The 20981-nt window shown below is 47.7% G+C and overlaps 2 protein-coding genes and 1 long non-coding RNA gene across 5 annotated transcripts in view; all 3 read left to right on the top strand.

Moving 5' to 3' along the window:
• Nucleotides 1–20981, top strand: part of LOC119458019 (uncharacterized) — a 78419-nt gene that overhangs the window by 9304 nt on the left and 48134 nt on the right. The window lies entirely within an intron of this gene.
• LOC125946749 (uncharacterized) lies at nt 1865–14706 on the top strand. The gene is made up of 3 exons (XR_007467845.1): nt 1865–2048; nt 11181–11285; nt 14601–14706. It is a non-coding gene; the product is annotated as an uncharacterized LOC125946749 (long non-coding RNA).
• On the top strand, nt 6039–10371 carry LOC119458853 (uncharacterized protein K02A2.6-like). 2 transcript variants are annotated; one of them, XM_049670644.1, is made up of 2 exons: nt 6039–8501; nt 9916–10371. In XM_049670644.1, exons 1-2 carry the CDS (start codon nt 6221–6223, stop codon nt 10314–10316), a joined length of 2682 nt encoding a protein of 893 aa, XP_049526601.1. In that variant the 5' UTR covers nt 6039–6220; the 3' UTR covers nt 10317–10371. The 2 variants fall into 2 exon arrangements, with proteins under 2 accessions (XP_049526601.1, XP_049526602.1); XM_049670645.1 differs by having other exon boundaries at nt 9176–10042.

Here is a 20981-nt window from a genome sequence, read left to right as displayed (position 1 = left end):
TGGAACTACACGTGATTCTTGTTCAGGGAGTAAAAGCATAAAATTATTTTTACCTTTGTTTTCATATGCCTGACTGCTCTGACGTGAGCCACTGGCGTGGTCGCAGCACGGAATGAGCTCCGATGCTCCCCTGTCGGCCAGCCTACTGTGCACTCTTTGGATTGCTTTGGGTTTCTAAATATGCGACTTGTTTTGAATGCGAAGCATTCTTTGCTTCTTTTCGCCAGTGTCGCCACCACATTTTGGCCTGCCTGGAATTGTCTCAGACGTCCTCAACAAAAAAAACAAGATGGTAGCGAAATTTCAATCAGGGTTCAACAGCGCAACAGCCACACGCTCTCTTAATTAGGGCGCATACTCAATGTTACTTGTCAACTAGTGCATACAGAATAATTTGCGTGTCCGTCCCGTGACATGGCAACCATTTCCTTTTTGCAATTGTGCGCAATTTTCTTTGAGCAACTCCCCACGCACCTTTCCCTATGGCTCCGAGGCTAGAACTTGGTGCTGCTGAAAAGGAGACGCAGAAGTAGCAGTGACCTTGCTCGATGAACAAGCACCTTCTTCGCAGTGGACGTCATGCTGTTGGCATCACGTCATCGTCGTCGAAGAAATGACATTGTCGCCGTCGCTGTGATGCTGTCATGGTTGCACCGTCGTGTTGACGTCTTCGTCAAACACGAAACTCACCTTGCACAGGCAGGTTGGGCTATATGTAACACTTTTCCCTACCCCAACCTAAGCTCGAAACCAGCAACCCGTAAAATTCACCACATAAGATTAAATCGCACACTTTGTGGGAGAACAGCATAATTATTTTTTTCTTTCTATGTTAACGTATGGCATGTAGACACTGCGGAGCGTGAGATAAAGATGACTCAGTAGGACGAAACAATACGATGCACGCCAGCTCATGACGTTTTCCAGTGGTCTAACCACAGGCATAACTCGCATAACCTACGTAGGGAAGACAGCAAAAAAGTTCACCCTAAACGCAACTGTTCACACTGACGCAAGCGAAGTCCAGTCTTCCGCAGATTGCGTACAAGACACGCTTTTTTTTTCTTTATCGTTCACTTTAATTGTTTCTCACCAAAGTTTTTGTTACGTAGATCACTACACTGCACGTGAAAGAACCTCAGGTAGTGTAAATATTCCTGAGTACTCCAATACGACATGTCTCCTAATCGGATTGTTGTTTCAGCCCGTAAAACCTCATAATGCATTGCCTGCGTTCTCCCTTCGACAACCGCTTCCGTTCCCTTATATTCCGCGTAATCCGTGTAATCCTCAGCCATTGCTATGCATGATGACACAGCATAATGGACAATCTTCTTGACGGGCAGCAAGAAAGTGTTCCTTGCCTGGGAGCGAGCAGCTGATAAAAAAAAACGTGGTGCTTTTTCATTGCAATAAGACGAGACTGCCACATGCTCACATGGTCCTAGTCATAAAGCTTACACTCATTCATTTTCTTTTTGCAGCGAGCATTTCCTCTGCTTTTTCTTCGTTATTATCATATCGTAGCAGTGACTAAACACCTTCCAAATTTTCTCCCACCACTCTGATAGGCCATTCTAACGCAAAAAAAAAACAAATCGTCGATTTATCAGTGTCACCAGCGCCCCCATCTGACTATCGTTAAAACCAGCCGTGCAGTTCGTACTAGCCCGCTGTCAAATCCAACCGGGCAAAGCAACCTCAAATATCGGCCACCACTGGTATTCGTTCCGAAGTTTACCGCCGCCTTCCTGCAAGTGTGCTCGCTACGGAAACTACGCCCCTGCGACAATACGCAATGTTCAAGTTCTTGCTCGCGCTCCTGTCCTTAGCCTTTGTCACATCCGAAGTGGCCGACCTTTTTCGAAGGATGCTTCGAGAAACCGGAACAAGAGCAAAAGCCTGGCGACTGCGTCCTCGCGCCAAAAAGCTCGCTTACTTCATTGACGTACCGGTACTTCGCCCACCAAGCCCTACACAACGCCACTATTCAACCGGATGAAGGCAACCTGAACACTCTTCTAAATATGACTCGGGCAGCCGCTCAGGTAAGCAGTGGTCTATTGTTTGCGGATCAGCAACAATTCAATGTGCTTTCAATTTAATTTAGCACTAAGATATCAAGAACGCCTCATTAGCTTTTCTTGAATGTAGTTCTTAAAAACAAACTTATTATATCTGAATTGTTCATTGGGGTTAGCAGCGCGAAAAGAGAAAGAAACATACAATAGCGCTGATCAGTTCTTCTGCCTCGAGAACTAATAGACACCAAAGGGCATCCTGCACTACATACTTATGCAATTATTACCTAATCTAAATTCTGAGGTTTTGCATGTCAAATTGTCCATAATATGAGGGACGCTATAGTATAGGGGATAAAGAATAATTTAACCGACTGGTGTTGCTTAAACTGCACCAAATGTTTCCGTAGACCAGCGTTATTGCATTTCGCTCCTGTTTAAATGCGGCTACCGCGGCCGGCATTGAGCCTGCAACCTCGTAAAACGAAGCTGTCGTGCTGTGCATTCGGGCCGAGCAGATCCGGCGTGACATAGGGTATGCTCTGTTCCGACACTGGTATCAGTGGATCACGCTGCTGAATCTCGCCGGTCATAGATCATAACCTTCATACTGTGCATCGCCATCTTCTCCAATTCCGACTTGTAGCACAGCATATCACCGGTTTCTTATTCTAATGATAATGCTGCATGACACCACTTCCGTTCTTTAAACTTATCAGATTAGGATTGGCTTCACAAATTCACAGTTGGAGTCCTTGGTTTATTTAACAGGTGAAAGTCGCAGATTCAAGGTACGCAAGCAGCAATTGCCCAGTATATGCGACAGATGATAAATGCATACACGTAAAATGTGCAGACCTCTTCTAGGATATTTTCATGTTGGAAATTCGGACCTACGAACCACTGTTGCTTCCTTTTGTCCCTCAAACAAAAGAAAGCCAGCTTAGTGAAATATTCCTTGCAACAAATACACTGGCAGCATGACGTCCTTGCTTCATCGTTCCCGTGCATCGAGTTGTACAATAATTCAGCGTCACCCTAGCATCTGCTACCCTCAGTGTTAGTTCAATGCCGAGAGCAAATGCCGCAAAACTTCGGGTGCCTTACAAGATGTCCCGACAAGGAATAATTTTTCATCGACAGCGAAGCTTTTATTCTCGAGAACCCGTATCGCTTACCTTCGTGCTGCTCGAAGGTGTGCGATAGGCCAAATAGGAAATAGGTGTACGACAGGGCAAACATAACCTTCCATACTAGTGTCTGTCGCCTACGTCCCTGCTGCCGCGAGTTACACACATTGCGTAAGGCGCCGCAGCGGCGGCTGACGCGCGCGCTTTCACGCCTGCGGGATAAAGGCACGTTCACGTAGCGGCGCAGTGACTTGCCGTGCACCGTTTTGATTCTCAGACTGACGTGCGCGGGTAGTTGTGCTCGCGCCCGTCAAGGTTTCCTTGCCGTGCAGAGAATGGATGCAAGATCCATTTTGCGACGTTCTCCGGCTGCCGCAACCAACGCAGGAATGCTAGCCGTAACTAGGTCGGCTTGCCCCGGCTTGCCTCCCGCGGCGACGGCGCAAACGTCCGCTTTTCGCTCCGTGGCGTTCTCCGTGCGCGCTCGCTACATCGTTAAGGAGATTCCAATAGGGAGACAGGAAACTGTACGCGATTACAGGTTTCTCTACGACAAGACGAAGCCAGATTACAAGGACACGGAATTTAAAACCAGCAGACGGGGACGTGCTGACGACTAAGAGATGCGTTCAAAATCTCTTTGGGCCGGGAAGATTTTGAACGCATCTCTTAGTCGTCAGCACGTCTTTGCGTCTGCATTCTTTGCGTCTGCATTCGGCGAGACGCCGCAGGCAGACGCAAAAAGAATACGACAGGAGCTGACCCTTCTTTTTATGGCACTAGCACCAAGCGACACTGCGTTTCTCAAGAAGCGCACCGGAAGTCGGTCTTAGGCAACCGGAAGTTATCTCCGAAACCGTGACAAAAATAAAAACCCATCTAAACGCATGGAATGTTTCAAGTTAAGAGTTGTATAGCATAGACATGATATAGGAGCGTCAGTTTAGTTAAAGAAAGGGTCAATCAACCGTCAGGTCTTTCTCATCATTATTATGATTAACTATTAGCAATGGCTCGAGCGTAGTCCTCTTCTTCCACAGCTGGCTCGTTGGCGTCCCTCGGCGCAACCGCGCTCGTCTCCCTGCTCACGCGTGCGTCGTCGTCTTCTGCAGCTGCCTCCATGACCGCTCATCATAACAGCGTATAATTTCACTTCTCCTCTGTCGTCGTAATGGGGTGGCAGCGTTTTCAGGGGAATGCGCCATTGCTTACGGGAGTGTTAGCCATTCTTTGTTCGTGTCCTTACACGCGCTTCGCCGGTGCGTTAGGACACGTCGTCAGTAGCTCCTCTGGGTGTGGTAGGAGAAAGACGTGGGTTAACCCAAATTCTAAGGGCTAGCGCCGTTAAAGACACGTAAAGAAAACATTAAGGTCACCTAAAGTTATTTTTTAACACGAAAGTGTTTTATGCCGGGGTCCACCAAGACTTCACTGACGTATTTCCGTCACGGAAATACGTCAGCTTACAATGTACACGAACATAATACAAAGAAAGAAACCAGAAGAAAAAGTTCCACAAACATGCAAAATTTGGAAATCGAACCCACGACCTCTCGGTCCGCGACGATAGATCGCCGAGCGTTTAACCCATTGCGCCACAAACGCATTTGCAGAGAGGCTACACAGACGCGCCTTATATATCTAACACTCCTCCGTGTACCCGCGCTCTTGCTCGGGGCGGTGCCGCCGCCTACGAGCAGAAAAGAGAAGTACTGCATTATGACACTAACGCGCACCGACAGTGAACGCTTCGGTGGTCTCAGCACTACGACGCCTCGATGCCAGCATTCGAAGGGACGCTGGCATCAAGAAGCACTACCAACGCCACCTAGGTGGCGTTCACCGTACTCAGCACAGCGGAGCGTGGCCTCCGCAATTAGCTCTGAAAATGTTTCTGAAGTTGATCGCGGAGGCTGCAATTACGACGCGCTGTACGCGCTGATTTGACTCGGTGACGATTCAGTTACGTGCTTTGTCTTGCGCGTTGTATTAGTGTGTCAGTTACGTGCTTCGTCTTTCGCGTTGTGCTAGCGTGTGCAGCGTAGTGCAGCTTCCATATGCACGACGGTTGCTCATGGTCATCGACGTTGGTAGTCGTGATGGAGGAGACGTGCCACCAGGCGTCAGCGTGGGTGCATCAACGCCTAAGGGCGCTTTAGCCACAAAACACCAATAGACATTATATATCAATGTGCAATAAACATTACACTACTTCTGTGAAGACACGTTTCACTTTCGTGTTCTATACCGATTCCTATATAAGAGGGATCAACCACATATTTTTTTTCATGAGGCCCTGTCCCGAACGTCTCTTCACGTTGATATGATTTGATTCGCGCACGTGAACAAAAGTTGCCATTCAGATTTCATACGAACGGACTCTATCTATCGTAGCTTTGAAGGCAATCGCAGTTAACGGAGAGTATGACATGTAGCATCAGATTATTCATTTTTTCTGCGTTCGCATGCAGTATCAACACAGAACGAAGAAAACCTGCAAAAGAGGGTGCATGCAGTTTGTAGCAATCGCGATGTTTCGTTTTCATCCCTTGCTGCGACGTCAAGCAACATGCGGACGATGAGGCCATTCGCCACGTGCTCGCGAGTTAACTTTCATGAAGGCAATGATGAACTTGTTTTATGTCATTATTTCTTGTATCATTCCACAGAGCAGATGTGTGCGCCATGACACAACTTTGGATGCGCGCCTTTAGTGGTTATTGTTATAGCGTGACGTCGCATATCAGTGCGCACCCAGTGCGTGCATTCCTTGTGTTATGGATCAGGTGATCCGTGTCTATATAAGTGCACTGTGAAATAAACGGTCATCCTTTTGCTTGTTGGAATGCTGCCTGTTCGCTCTATCGCACTGGCGACGAAGATGGGATGTGCCCGCTTCCACTAGCTCAGTGCTGAAGCAGTATCGTAGACAGTCGGCGGTCGACAGCCACGGAAAGGAAGGCGGCGGCAGCCCTGGCCCGGAACGGTTGAAATCGTCGGTACCACAGCAACGAGTCAACGCAGTCATCGGGAGAGCGAACCGATAAGTATACCGTCACTGCACTGGAAATGGCGCGACTGGGGAAGCTAGACGAGTACGACGAGAAGGAGCAGAATTTTGAATCCTATTTAGAACGCTTTGAGCATTTCGTCACTGCAAACGATATCAAAAAGGAAAAGAAGCTGGCCGTATTTCTGAGCGTGATAGGACCACGAACGTACGAGGTGCTCAAAAGTTTGGTAGTACCCGCCGTTCCTGGGGACAAATCCTTCGAAGAGGTGACAGTGCTGTTGACGAAGCACTATAGCCCAAGCTGTTCTGTGATCGCCGAGCGCTGCAAATTTAACAAGCGAGCACAAGAGGAACAAGAAAGCGTCGAGGATTTCATAGTGGCCTTAAAGCATTTAGCAAGGAAGTGCGATTTCGGTCTGTTCCTGCAAGACGCACTGCGAGACAGATTAGTGGCAGGCATAAGACGCGAAGAAACGCAACTCGCCTTGTTTGCTGAAGACAGTTTAACCTTTGAAAAGGCGTGCAAGATAGCCTTGGACCGGGAGCAGGCTGCGCGACAAACAGCGTTACTGCATGCAGAAGGCAAGGAAGCGACGCTGCATGCCATGGCGATAAGAGTTCAGGGAACTGAAAAGAAATTGAAGCTTCGGAAATTCAAGGACGTCAAGCGAATCTGCGAAAGATGTGGCAAGGCGCATGCCGCTAGTGTTTGCTGGTATAAGAATGTCCAGTGTCACAGCTGTTCACAAATCGGCCATTTACAGAAGGTGTGTCCCAGCAAGTGCAGAGAACTAAAAACTGCGAACGTGGTGGACTGCTCTGATAGTGACTCTGAATTAGATGTGTACCATGTTATTAACACCGTTCGTTCTGGATACGAAGTGCAAGTAAACGTAGAAGGGAAAGACATCTGCATGCAGATTGACACGGGAGCTGCTGTAACCCTAATTCCTGAGAGTGTTAAGCTGAACGCATTTCCTCATGTCAAGTGCGAGCCATCACGAGTCATCCTAAGAACATACACTGGGGAACCCATTCCAGTGAAGGGGCAATGCAACGTTATCGTTACGACAGGAAAGCAGTCTTTACGACTGCCAGTTATCATTGTCAAAGATCACGGCAAACAGCTTCCACTGCTGATGGGGCGAAATTGGCTCGAGATGCTAGGGCTTGACTGGAAAAGTGTGTTGTCCGTAAATGTAAGCGACGCTAGCAAGGTGGAAGCAGTGAAACAAAAGTTCCCAGGGGGGTTTTCTAAGCAACCCGGAGTAGTAAAGAACTACCAAGCAAGAATAGTTCTTAAACAGAACTGTACGCCAGTCTTTGGCAAGGCCAGAAACGTTCCATATGCGCTACGAGATAACGTAGAAAAGGAGCTGGAAAGGCTGCAAAAAAGCGGAGTTATACGCCGCGTGATGCAAAGCGATTGGGCAACGCCAGTGGTTGTGATTCAGAAAAAAGATGGCTCACTGAGATTGTGCGGGGACTACAAAGTAACAATAAATCCCGCGCTAAAGACCGACCACTACCCATTGCCTCGTCCGGAAGACTTGTACTCTGCAATAGCGGGTGGCAAGGTGTTTTGTGTGCTGGATCTTTCAGCCGCGTATCAGCAGATTCCGCTCGCTACCGAGTCCCGACCACTGCTAACCATTAACACGCACATGGGACTTTTCGAGTTCCAGCGGTTACCGTTTGGTGTAGCCAGCGCGCCAGCCATTTTTCAGTCATTCATGGATGAGGTGCTCAAGGGCATACCGCACGTAGGTTGCTACATAGATGACGTCATTGTGTCCGGAAAAAACTTCACCGACTGCCAAAAGACGTTGGAACTAGTTCTGCGGCGGCTTAATGATTACAACGTGACTCTGAAAGAAGAAGAGTGTCGTTTTTTTCAGGACACCGTGACTTATCTAGGTCACACTGTGTGCGCTGATGGTATCTATCCCACGGAAGAAAAGATAAAAGCGGTCACGGAAGCGCCAGAGCCCACTTGTCAAACAGAGCTAAAGGCTTATCTAGGCATGTTAAACTTTTACGCAAAGTTTTTAAGCAACATTGCCTGCGTGGCAGAACCATTGTATCGTCTGTTGCGCAAGGGCGAAAAGTGGTCGTGGACACGGGAGTGTAGCGAAGCTTTTGCTGCTACGAAGCAGTTGCTTGTGAAGAGTACTGTGCTCACCTTTTACGACGTAGCGAAACCAATTGCGCTGTCATGTGATGCTTCGCCCTATGGTTTGGGTGCTGTTCTTTTTCATGAGACTGCAGAGGGACAAGAGAGGCCAGTGGCGTTTGCGTCTAGAACACTTACATCAGCTGAGAAGAACTATGCTCAGGGTGAGCGGGAAGCATTAGCACTGATGTTTGGGCTAAAAAAATTTCACCGCTACTTGTATGTAAGAGAGTTCACTCTTTACACAGACCATCAGCCACTGCTCGGAATATTAGGCCAAGACAAATCTGTGCCTACCCTTGCGGCAGCTCGAATGCAAAGATGGGCAATGACGTTGGCAGCATATAGATATAAACTAAAATATCGAAAAGGAAGAAACGTTGAAGTGGCTGATGCTCTGTCCAGGCTACCACGGCCTATTGTAGCGGCCGACAAGCCTCCCGAGTGTCTCTTGCTTTTTGACAGCATGCCACTAAAATCTGATGACGTGGCTAAAGCTACCAGACGTGATCCCACCTTATCTCGCGTGACACACTTCATTCTAAATGGCTGGCCTTCGCAGTGCTCCGAAGAGTTGAGACCATTTTATTCACGTCGCGATGAGCTATCAGTAGAGCAAGAATGCATAACATGGGGATCACGGGTGATCATACCTGATAAGCTTCGGCTAATGGTTTTGCATCAATTGCATGAAGACCACCCGGGAGCTAGCCGCATGAAAGCGCTCGCAAGAAGCTTTGTTTGGTGGCCGGGTCTCGACCTTTCGATTGAGAGCTACGTTCGACAGTGTCGGGTGTGTCAGGCCGTTCAGAACGCGGCTTCACCTGTTCCCTTGCAGCCATGGAATTATCCCACAAGACCCTGGCAACGCGTGCACGTGGACTATGCTGTAAAGGGCTCCCAGGCGTTGTTAGTCCTCGTCGACGTGTTCTCGAAATGGATCGAGGTCTGGCCTGTGTCATCCACTACTGCTAACAAAACCATTGAAAAGTTACGTTGTGTGTTTGCAGCTTACGGTCTACCCGAGGTACTGGTGAGTGATAATGGACCGCAATTCATTTCGGAAGAGTTCTCAACGTTCTTGAGTGTGAATGGTGTAAGGCATGTTAAGACGCCGCCGTATCATGCCGCTTCTAACGGAGCGGCCGAGCGTTTAGTGCAGACAACCAAACAAGCTCTGTTGAAGCAGGTCTTACATGACGGACTTAGCCACAATAAGCATTCCTTCCTGGAGTGTTTGGACAGCTATCTTATGAGTTATCGGAATACTCCACACAGTACCACTGGCCAGACCCCGGCAGAATTGTTTTTGAAAAGACAGCCACGGGTGAAGCTCTCTTTGCTTAAACCAGATTTTACGCGTTCCATGCGGGAGCAGCAACAGCGCATGAAAGAAACCCATGATGTGTCGCGTGGGGTTCCTCGATGTTTTTCTGTGGGGGACGCTGTGTGGGTCAAAACTGTGCGAGGTGAAAGCGTGTCGTGGGACGATGGTGTCGTGACGCAAGTTGTTAGTCCCGTAACCTATCTGGTGAAAGTGTCGCAGGCTGTGCGATTTACGCATGTGGATCACATCAGAGCCCGCTACGCAAGCTCGGGTTCCTCAAGCTTTCCGCCAGTACAAACTGCTCCTACAGCCTCGGAAGACACAGCTCATCCGTCTGCTCCGATGTCTAGTGGGCCAGTCGCCGTGCCACCTCTCGGGGTTCCAGGCGCGAAAGAGTCTGCAAATCAGCAGCTTCCGCTACCTGAATCGCCCACGCCCGGAACAGCTGCCCCCGGCTCTTCGAACCAGCCAGACCCTGCACCTACAGCCGAGCTGCCAATTCTTCGTCGTAGTGCCCGTGTGCGACATCCCCCGAACAGATACCAACCCAGTGACTTTCGAAGTTAATCTAAGGGGGAAGAAGTGTTATAGCGTGACGTCGCATATCAGTGCGCACCCAGTGCGCGCATTCCTTGTGTTATGGATCAGGTGATCCGTGTCTATATAAGTGCACTGTGAAATAAACGGTCATCCTTTTGCTTGTTGGAATGCTGCCTGTTCGCTCTATCGCAGTTATATAGGCAGGTTAGTATAAATATACGCAAGAAAAGGAATGTCCTCACGCAAGAAGGTTCGGCCGCTACCGAAACGTCAGTGAAGTCCTGTTTTCTTTCTATATTTTGTCTTCTTTGCATCTTGTACAGCCGGATTATGATACAATGTTTCACTGATATCTAACCTCCGATATACTGGCAGGCACAATACCCTGGTGGGCTAGGTAAAGAGGGCTAGCCGTCCTCCGACGTTACATCTACTAGAACGGTCGGAGCTCGCCCTTTAACCTTCGCATTCCACCTGACTGTCCCGGACTTCAGGGAATAGTTTACAGCTCCACCCATAAAAAGGCCTCAAAACGCGAAAAATGCGTAGCTTCCTATTTCTGCCACATTTTTCGTGGCAAAAGAAATACATGTTCGCAAGAGTCAGACATCATTGAACAAACTGAGTGTGCTGTTCAGCAGTGAGAAATGACAATTTCTATTTCGAAGGCTTGGGAAGCTTTGCATTTATGGCACCACACCCTATGACTTTTTTCCTTTCATTCAGTGTATAGGTTATTCTGAAATTTCATTCTCACTGTCGAGCGCGTGTGTCGATGGCATTGTAGTATGTTACTTGTTCTGCGCATTGTGGCTATATTTTTCACTTTGGTTTGTCTTTTCTCAATCTTTTCGTGTGCCATAGGCTTCTGCCGACGAGTGTCATTGACTACGTCACGTCTTTCGCAGTGAATACGTATGCGTGCGTGCTACGATGGCATCGCATCATCCCGTCCTTTTTTTTCCATTCGATGCAGTTGTCCAAAGGCCTTGTAATCAGAGTCGAGTTCACCACCGTCGAGAGCGCCTGCAACAGCTCGGTTACCTATTCCGAGGAGACGTGCCCGCCAATTGGAAGTGATGTATGTATTTATAGCTACTCTACAGGAAATATCGTCCACTGCTGGTATTATCACTATAGCTACAGAGCAGTTTACGTTTATGCAGCGTGTCCGAGCTTGTATTATTCAAGCTCTTGAAAAGAATTTGTAGGGTATACGGCGATGTAACTAATGGTATTATGTCAGCAGTCACCTGCGACAAACCCGGGAGTGTTATTTTCATATTCGAACCATCGATATTACATATTATTAACCGAACATTTTACTCGACAAAGGGCACAAGTATTGATAGGAAAGTTGTATTTGCATTCTTTAAACACCCGATTTTGATGTTTTCAGTGAGCTAGCTAGTCCCGCGGATAAATTTTTCAGAGGTATATTGAAAACGCGCTAAACATGGAAAAAGCCTCATGATTACGCGCCGCGACTCCAGCGATCCCAGGTGTGACTCAGAAGAATTAACTTTGCTCGGTGCCTGGCTCGGCAGCCACGTGACAGCGGTGAGGCATCGGTGTTATGGTTGGTTAGGTTAGGTTAGGTTAGGTCACTGCGGGCTTCCTTTTCCGTGTGGCGCTCCGAGTCGATGCAGTGCGCAGTGGCATTGTATGACAAGAGGCACGGAAAACAATCTACAGTAAACAAAAGCGAGCCCTGTCGTTTCTTCTCGTCGTAGCCAAGCAAAAAAAAGCATGAAATGAGGGCTAAGGTGTGACATGCGTGAAACAGTAGACGTGGTTTTTGCCCAAGTTGCCCAAGATCGTTGCAGACGCTTATCGCTGCGTCCGCGGCTGCTTGAAATGCAGGTGCGCCTTTTGCAGAAGTTCAAGAACTTGCAGCGGCAATTGGTAATATAGCTTTTACTGTAGGCACGTTGTAGATACAGTATGTCATTTGTGAATAGGCTGGCGTGTCCAAGGCTGCACTGGGGAGAGTGTTAAAAGAAATTTTTCACCCCTATCACGTGTAGCTACACCAAGCACTGCAGCCTCGAGACCTTCAGTATTGTAAGTATATCGTAAATTCGTTACGCATAAAGACACACGAGATAGAAGACACATTGAGCAATGTTCTGTGAACTGATGAAGCGCGCTTTTCACGCAATCCACGTGCGAATGTGAACGGCGTTCACTATTGAAGCAATACCAATCCACATTGCGCTGCCGAAGCGAAGCACCAGTCCAGCGGTCTGTTAATGTTTTAATGTTAAGGTGCCATTATTGGCCCCATTTTTTTTTTTTTTTTTTTGTCTCAACAGAACTCTCGCAGGGAAGCACTACGTCTAATGTTTCTTGAAAATGATCATTGGTGCCTATTTCTTAAACACGCCTGTTTCTAGTAATTTGAAGGTTAATATCAGCATGATAATGCGCCAGCACATACTAGCAACTAGGCTCAGATATTGGTCAACGAAGTTTTTCCGCAAAAGTGTATCGGGTGCAGTGGGCGCCTTACCAAGGTCGCCCGACCTGAAATATCGATTTTTTACATTCTTTTTGTGGTGTTACCTCAAGCACAGTGTTTACGACACGCCGTCGAATACATCGGAAGACTTCAAGGAAAAGACAAAGCAAGTGTGCAAAGAATTCCGCAAGCAATGCGCAGCAACGCAACGGTGTAAATACAAATGACAAAGCTACGCGGCGGCGGAAGGAGACATTTTTGAATAAGCAGTGTGATAATATTCACATGCATACGCATAAAAATAGCCTATCGTCAGCAATTTGATGGCTACGCTGCCCGTCCCCCTTAATTTTCATGAAATGATTGAACTTTTTCTTTATTCTTCTTTTGCAGCAAAATGAACTGTTGCTTTTATTCATTTCCTCAATGGAGCTGCTACTGTATCCGCTTGGAACGCCCAACGGAAAACGCATTTCGCAGTTCGCGGTGACTAATTCCACAACCGATGCCTCGCCACTTTCACGTGGCACCGGAGGCAGGCAATGAGCAGAGTTCGAGTCACGCCACGCGTAGCCTCTGGTGTTGCTGTACGGCTATGCGTAAACATGCGGCTATTTTCATATTTCGCGCGTTCCCTTTATAACGCGTCAAAAAAATACTTACGCTCTACGTAGTGCACTAAAAGCCACTTAATCCGGTCTTTCAGAATGCAATGACTTCCCTATCAAAATTTGCTCCCTCCATTCGGTAATTAAAAAGTTTAGATGTCATCTATTTATACATAGTTGCTGTGTGAAAAAAATTTGTCGCAGTACGCAACAGCATACTATTGGTTACGTCGTCGTATATTCCATATTTAATCGTGGAGAGCTTGTCTAACGTTAGCTAGTACGCTAGTACACGCTGTAGAAAAGATGCCGATGTGCGATTCTCACTTTGTCGGCACTGCAGCAGCGGGCAGAAGATATGCCGGTGCAGTGGTGAGAGAAGTATGTAAAGGTAGCAGCGCTGCCTACCAGACGACGTCTGCTGCTAATTGGGATGCTTCTGCACTTGAAAGATGAAAAAAAGTTCGGCGTGCTGTCCTCTTTAACAGAGGAATACATTGTACATTCAATTCCTTCTGGAGAAACTACCATTGTCGATATTCAGTGTTGCAAGTACTCTAGAAGTTCTGTATACTGAATACACCGAAATTATTACGCATGCACGTAATACCGGCTATATTCGAGCAAATTTCGGCAGCCCAACATAGCACAAAGACCGACGTCAATCCAAATAGGTCGCGAAGCTACGGGCGAAAAGTGGTTCAGTACAAACTCTCACCGACATCAGCAACGGAGGGTATGGGAGCAGGAATTGACGCGCGACTATATATATATATATATATATATATATATATATATATATATATATAGACGCACCATAGTAGGGGCGTTGACACAGTCATCACTTTGAATGCTTGTCGCTCTGGAAGTGTGCAGAAAAGCGCACACGTAAAGTTCACCTGTTACAAAAGGGACGTACGTCCTCTTGAATGCGCACAATAATAAATGTCCGATTTTGCAAGAAAAAATGTTGTTCAGGGTAAACATTTACTGCCCAGAAATATAACTGAACAGATAGCAGTAATATTTGGTTTATTTTGCTGGAGAGGGTAATTCTAAACCACAATTTCACTAGTTTCTTAGTACTCCCATCCTTGGCACTTCGGAATAAATGACGAATTAGACTAGAATAACAAAATATTTATATGAATATTGTTCTTGCGCAAACTCCCACCTTCGAAATCTTAGTCGCACTAAGTGCGTTTAGATAATGAACGTGCATTTAGATTTGTCAGTACCGCTAACGTACAAGAAAATATTTTTTTTCGCTTGTTACTGTGTTCCTGATTGCGCTTGTTACATTTACATATTATCCTTTTCATTACAGGCCAATGGACTGTGCCAGGCAGGGTTCCTGTACTATGGGCACCTGATGCTTTATCATGCCATGTGTAGACACATCTAGGAATAATGCCACCTGAAGTCATTTTTATTATGCCGCTGTAGACGATCATATTGTTTGTAAAACATGACAAGCGCTCATGCGCAGCTTGAACATAAAATTATGGATTGAATAAAGGTCAGAATCGCTGTGGTCACTATGTAAAGTCATTTTAAGCTGATAACACACATGTTTGCGGTGACCCTCGACCACTAACAACTTTTGGGCACACCAATGACGATTGTATTTCTGGAACACAACCCAAGCCTGACCGTTTATATCTTGGATCTCGGCAGTTACATTCATTATGTTATTCGAAGTGGCGCTTTCTTTGCGAAAACTCCCGGATTTTCCTGATCGTCGCTTGATGCGGCTGCAGTCGCGCCGAATAGTTCCCACCTAACGAAGGTTGCACTCCGTGCTCGAGGTGGCGATAACGGTGATGTCCAAATCGCCGCCCCTTACTCGGGAGCGTCCCCCTTAATTTTTGTGGTATTCGGGCTGGGTAGCATGACGTCATGAATTGAAGTGCACCGGTATTGTGCTTCCGAGGAGAAGTTTGCTGAGCGCATGCTGGTTGCCCATAAGGGACCACCGCACCGATGCCTATCAAGGAAATGATCTCCGGCGGTAAGCCTGGGATAGCCAAAATGGTGGGTGGCTTCATGGTCGCCGCCTTCCTGCAGGCCAATATTATTGAATGAGCTTCCTTATTGCGCCATAGCTCAGTAGTTATGGCATTGCGCTGCTGAGTTTGACGTCCTGGGTTCCATTCTAGCTGCGACGGCCGCCTTTGATTTGATGGCGGTGGAAAAAAAAAACCTCGCGTTCAGATCCGGCGGCTGCTACGTATGGTGCGGCCGCACGGGTCGTATATCTTGAAAGCCATCTGCAAGGAGTGCATATTGCCAGTGCTGATAGCTTCGTGAGCGCTGTGTGTTCGCCGCTTAGTTCGCGTTGAGGCGAGCGGCAGCACGAAGGTCAAATCACTCGCTGCTGCCGCCACGCTTCCTCACTCCAGCGTTTTGACAACGAGTTCCCGCGGTCATCGCGTGAGATGTGTTGTTGTTTGCTCGTGCACGCGTGACGTAATGCTTGTAAATTTAGTTAGTATGCCTTTGTTTACAAGTTTATAAGGCCCATAAAGCTACTATCCTTGATTCGTACAGCGGTCTAATAATTTGATATAGCAATCGATGCTTCGCCTTTCGAGCAAGACTGCAAATTTTTCTGTGCAGCAATGAAGAATTCATTGTTGTCGAAATACTGTAAATACTGTTTTGACGTTTTCGTTTGTTACATGATCACATGTTATCATGAGCATAATGTTTTCCGCGCCTTCCTGGTTTTGATAAAGTGTGCATTTGGTTAGGAAAGTGAAATTTAGTGCCAATCAGTGAATACCTGGTATGTTTCTTCTGTTTGCCTAACCTAAGCCAACGTCATTTACTGTCCGTCAATATGAACTACACTCGTCGTCAGGCGAAAGTGCGTGAAACTTAAATTTCACGACGACGGGCGCGTTGCGTGGCACTGCCGGTTCAACCGGAGCTAGGGCATCATAAGCTTGTTTCCCGGGATCTGTAATATTACCGCATCGAACAGGAGGTAGCATGAGATGTGACACCGGTTCATGGCGAAGCCATGCATCGCGAAGGGCCGGCAACACATGCAGTCCTTATGCATAGCAGCAGTCCGTGAACTTGTTCACACCGATTCATTTTATTCCTCAGTGTGCAATTCGCAATTTTCTCGCACACGTCTTCCCTCTACCGCTCCACACTGCGCAGCATGAATCGCAGTGCGTTAGCGAACGCCCAGTTGCATTTCCGACATCCGCTTGCACTGTAGCCGGGAAATAGCGGTAATGGTTTTGCATTGGTGCGCTTGCGCTGGGGCAACCTGCAGCGTGCCGCCGAAGGCGCCATCTCGTTGCGCTAGCGCAAACTACACCACGAAAATGGTCTATAGCATTCGGGTTTTTCAAACTGTTCGTTTCTTTCTTTAATATAAGTGTTCTCTAGCATCAGTGTTGTATTTTTAGTGATGCAGTAAGCATGTATATATAAGGCACAATGCAAACAGTCATGCGTTTGTTCCGTCTGATTTGGGAATGGACTAGGCAACCACAGCTTGACAAACATATAGGCACTTTAAACCTTGCTCACGTAGGCCCTGCCACGTTTACTCAAGTGGTGATGCGTTCATTGCTCGCTTGAGCCTGCCTCCGCTGTCTGTTTGTAACGTTCGCGCGGCGCCGGTGCGCTTAAGCCAATCGCCGTTTCAATGTTCGCGTTTGTCGGTGACAATGACGATGACAACAGCACGAAACATTCGGCAAACCCTTTAGAAGGAATTTAAATGTCTGATAACCATCCTTCACAGCTCAGTACACCTTATCGAAATGGTGCGAGCGCCGCCGTGCCATGCGCGTACTAGAAGGCCGGTCTAGACCTCGGTGTCGAAGACACAGTCCTACGCACTTTCAACAGCTATAATAAATCGCAATTACTGCTGCCTTTTTTTATTATTACCAATGACTTGGAAACCACGACGTGCCAGCTTCGAACTTTCTTACGTAGCATAGTATGCAAACCACTCATTGGTCAGCATACGCTTGAAGAAGTGCACTCATATCTATAACGTCACTGTGACTCTCAGTGAGCTTTCTTAAATAGGCCCGGACCTCAGCATAAATCGGAAAAACGTTTACAAGCGCGGGTTAATGTGTACTAAATTTGCAGTGCTGTGTGGGGGCCATTGTTTTTCTGTCAACGTTGCCTTTTATGAAAAAACAATATACACAATATTGCTTAGCCTAAGCAAAACCGTAGTTTGAGTTAGATTACGGTTCATAATATAATTCTTGTGTTTCGGAAGAAAGCAACAAGGACTAAGAAAACCAGGGAGGCCAGTAGCTACGGTAATACAGAGCTACCACAACCCCCACAATGTGTGGTGCATCGTTTTTCTGTGCTTCTTGATTGAGAACACAAAACAATGCAAGCTGGTCAACATTCAGTACGAAGCTTCTCGGGAGAATGCCATAGTTGTCAATCCAGGCTATCTAGGAAGCAGCCTTATTCAAGTGTGGAGAGAGAGAGAGAGAGAGAGAGACAAACGAAAGGCGAAAAGGCAGGGATGTTAGCCAGATATACGTACAGTACATCTAGCAGACTTTGGAATATGTGACGTTTGTGACCTCAAACTTCACAATGCGTTAAGAGGCGCATGATAATGTGGGAGCTCCGCATTCCTTTCGACCACCTGGAGTTTTTTAAGGTGCACCCAAATCTAAGTACATGAGCGTTTTTGCCTTCCACTCCTGTAGTGAGGCGCCCTCCGTGACCATGTATCCGACCGCCCCGGAGGTAACGCGATATATGTTGAGGTGGCGAATTACTTTGAATTATTTCATCTGAGTTCATACTATTTTCATATCAATCAAGCGTTGTACGCGGTACAAATGTCCGTATATACTGACCTTGTCACTAATTAAAAAAAGATTTGTGGGTTTTACGTGCCAAAACCCCATTCTGATTATGAGGCACGCCGTAGGGAGGGACTCCGGGATAATTTGGACCACATGGGGTTCTTTAGCGTGCACCTAAATATAAATGCACGGGTGTTTTCGCATTTCGCCCCCATGCATCGTAATGCGACCGCCATGGCCGGGATTTGATGCCGCGACCTCGTGCTTATCTGCCCAACACCGTAACCACTAAGCAACCACGGATGGCTCGTGTCAGTCATGACACCCAACACAATTCTTTAGGGTATACGTCTTACAAGGCAAGCAGAAAATCTTTTTTTTTCGATTTTTGGTAGACTTTCACTTTCCAGGCGGATCGATGAAGTGTATTTCTAACGAGAGCGGTTTTTTACGACGGCTTGATCTATTCTTGAATTATCAACACAAAAATAAAGCCTAATGCAGCAAGAAACTTCGGTAAAAGAACTTCGTGTGGGGCCAAAAATTGGAAGCAGTATGCAAACATTCGGTTTTGTTCGCCTTGAGTTCCTTGTATTGATCTTTTACACCCCATATTTATATTTACTGAAAAAAAGCCGTGAATGATTCTTGTAGAGAAATAATTGGTGACTGGGATCTCGTCATTTGGGCGTTCTATATCTCAGGATTGCTTTGGTGTGAAGAAACGGCATTACTTTCCATGTGAACCTGTCATTAAAATAGAGTACGGACCATTTGCTCGGAATGCAAACAGACAACGCTAATGCATTGAGAGACTCCAGCGGCACTTAGTTCCATAAATTGTTCTCTGTTACAATCATGTTCATGGCAACTTCGTATTTTATGACACCTGAAAGCCTATGACTGCGTGATATGAAACATTTCCATTCGTACAAAGTCGTCCAAGCGCGTGAAAGTGTTCTACTTACTGTAAAGGGGTCTCATGCCTGAGGAAGCCGTTTAAGTCGACTCAAGAGCGGATAGCCGTTCCACCTACAGAATTCTTCTTTGGCGCGCGTGTGTGTGTGTGTGTGTGTGTGTGTGTGTGTGTGTGTGTGTGTGTGTGTGTGTGTGTGTGTGTGTGTGTGTGTGTGTGTGTGTGTGTGTGTGTGTGTGTGTGTGTGTGTGTGTGTGTGTGTGTGTGTGTGTGTGTGTGTGTGTGTGTGTGTGTGTGTGTGTGTGTCGGATCTTCGTTTCATGTGATATATGAGGCGTGGAGAAGTCATTTGCTTGCGCCGGCTATTAACAAAAGAGGTTCTGGAAATTACCTTCCGGGTGAGGACAAGGTAACGGAAAAGATTCGGCAGAAACCATCTCACGATTACGCTTCACGTTCACGCGATTAGTATTGAAGCAAAGTAGCGATACAGCTTATCGCGCCACCGTAATATGCCATGTTCGTATGACGCGTGTACTGCAGCCGTGTTTCTCTCTCGTGATACCCGCCGGACACGCTGTGTCATTGAGAGATGCCACCGCAAAGTCCGCGCATGGCGCGTATCTAATATCTACATTCAGACAACATTTTCTGAATTTCTGAATGGAGAAATTTCCAGAATTGTTTGTCGTTCAAGACAGCAATATAGCACGTATCACAATCCAAGGAAACCAAGAAGGCGTGAAAGAGGCTCACTGAAGAGCAGCACATCCCCATTGCGCTCAATGATCTATCTGTTGTGCTTGAAGGATCCATGTGACTCGAGTTAGACAAAGGTTTAAAGATTGTCTTTGACATTCAAAAATCTTTTTATTGCGATAGCAATTATATGGACGCTCCAAAGCAGATTTGTGCCGTCGGCGTCGCCGTCGCCGTTGCCGTCGCCGTCGCCGTGAGGTTCCGTATGACGTCAATGGAGATGAAATCGTCGCCGCGCGCCGCCGAACGCTGTGTGTGCGAGTGAAAGGGCACGAGGGACGCGCGCTTTCACGGGGAGTGAACGCACGGCGGAGAACAAACGCGCGTTCTGCGCCGTGCTCCCTTAAGGGCTGCAGAAGTAGGCGTCTCTTTCCTCCTTTACAATTACCATATATGTAGAGCAAACGCGCCTTCTTCCGACGGGCGAAAGGCCGAGGGGGGAGGACGAGGGAAGGGAGGCGACGTTTAGCTGCGGCACCAAGTGCCTATTATTGCGATAGCAACTATATGGACACTCAAAAGCAGATTTCTGCCGTCGGCGTCGCCGTCGCCATCGCCGTCGCCGTCGCCGTCGCCGTCGCCGTGAGGTTCCGTATGACGTCATTTGGAGAAGAAATCGTCGCCGATGATGATAAGTGGTTCTTGAGGGAAAGGGAAAGGTTGACGCTATCTTCTGCAGCCCTTGAGGGAGCACGGCTCAGCGCCAACGGGGAGGGGTAAGTGGGAGCGAAAGAAGGGATAGAGTGGAGTCGCCATGGCTGGGCGAAGCAAAACCGGCAGGCATAGGCGGCACGTATCAGGCCGAGATGGAAGGCCTTGGTGTGCTGCAGAGTCTGCAGGGGTGTTGTGCCAGGCCGGTCAGGCCCGGGGTGGGGTGGGAGGCCGTGAGGCCTTCCCGCTTGTAGAAATATCCTTAGAGGCGTGCGGAGAGCCCTGACGAGTCAAGGAACTCCACGACGCCTCGAAGTGCAGAAAGGTGGTGTCGGCCGGGGAAGAGGAGATCTTCCTCCTTGCCAGAGGGGAGGCCCAGGCGGCGGAACTCCTGCAGGAGTGGGCCCCGCTGCTGGAGGTACGCCGGGCAGGCCAGCAGGAGATGTTCGATCGTCTCCGGCTCCCCGCAGGAGCTGCAGGCCGGGGACGTCACTCGTCCCAGTCGGTAGCTGCGTGGTGGTGGTAAGTGGTTCTTGAGGGAAAGGGAAAGGATGGCGCTATCTTCTGC

Source organism: Dermacentor silvarum, chromosome 7 (genome assembly GCF_013339745.2).
Source record: "Dermacentor silvarum isolate Dsil-2018 chromosome 7, BIME_Dsil_1.4, whole genome shotgun sequence".
In the NCBI taxonomy this organism is placed as follows: Eukaryota; Metazoa; Arthropoda; class Arachnida; order Ixodida; family Ixodidae; genus Dermacentor; species Dermacentor silvarum.
The sequence above is the reverse complement of the archived record's forward strand: the minus strand, read 5'-3'. Positions and strand labels throughout refer to the sequence as shown.

Excerpts from the sequence above, each read along its gene's own strand:
- LOC119458853 (XM_049670644.1), top strand. The coding sequence starts at position 6,221 with ATGGCGCGACTGGGGAAGCTAGACGAGTACGACGAGAAGGAGCAGAAT. Across the intron at positions 8,502-9,915 it reads TGAGAAGAACTATGCTCAGG|AGCCCGCTACGCAAGCTCGG; the intron begins GTGAGCGGGAAG and ends GGATCACATCAG.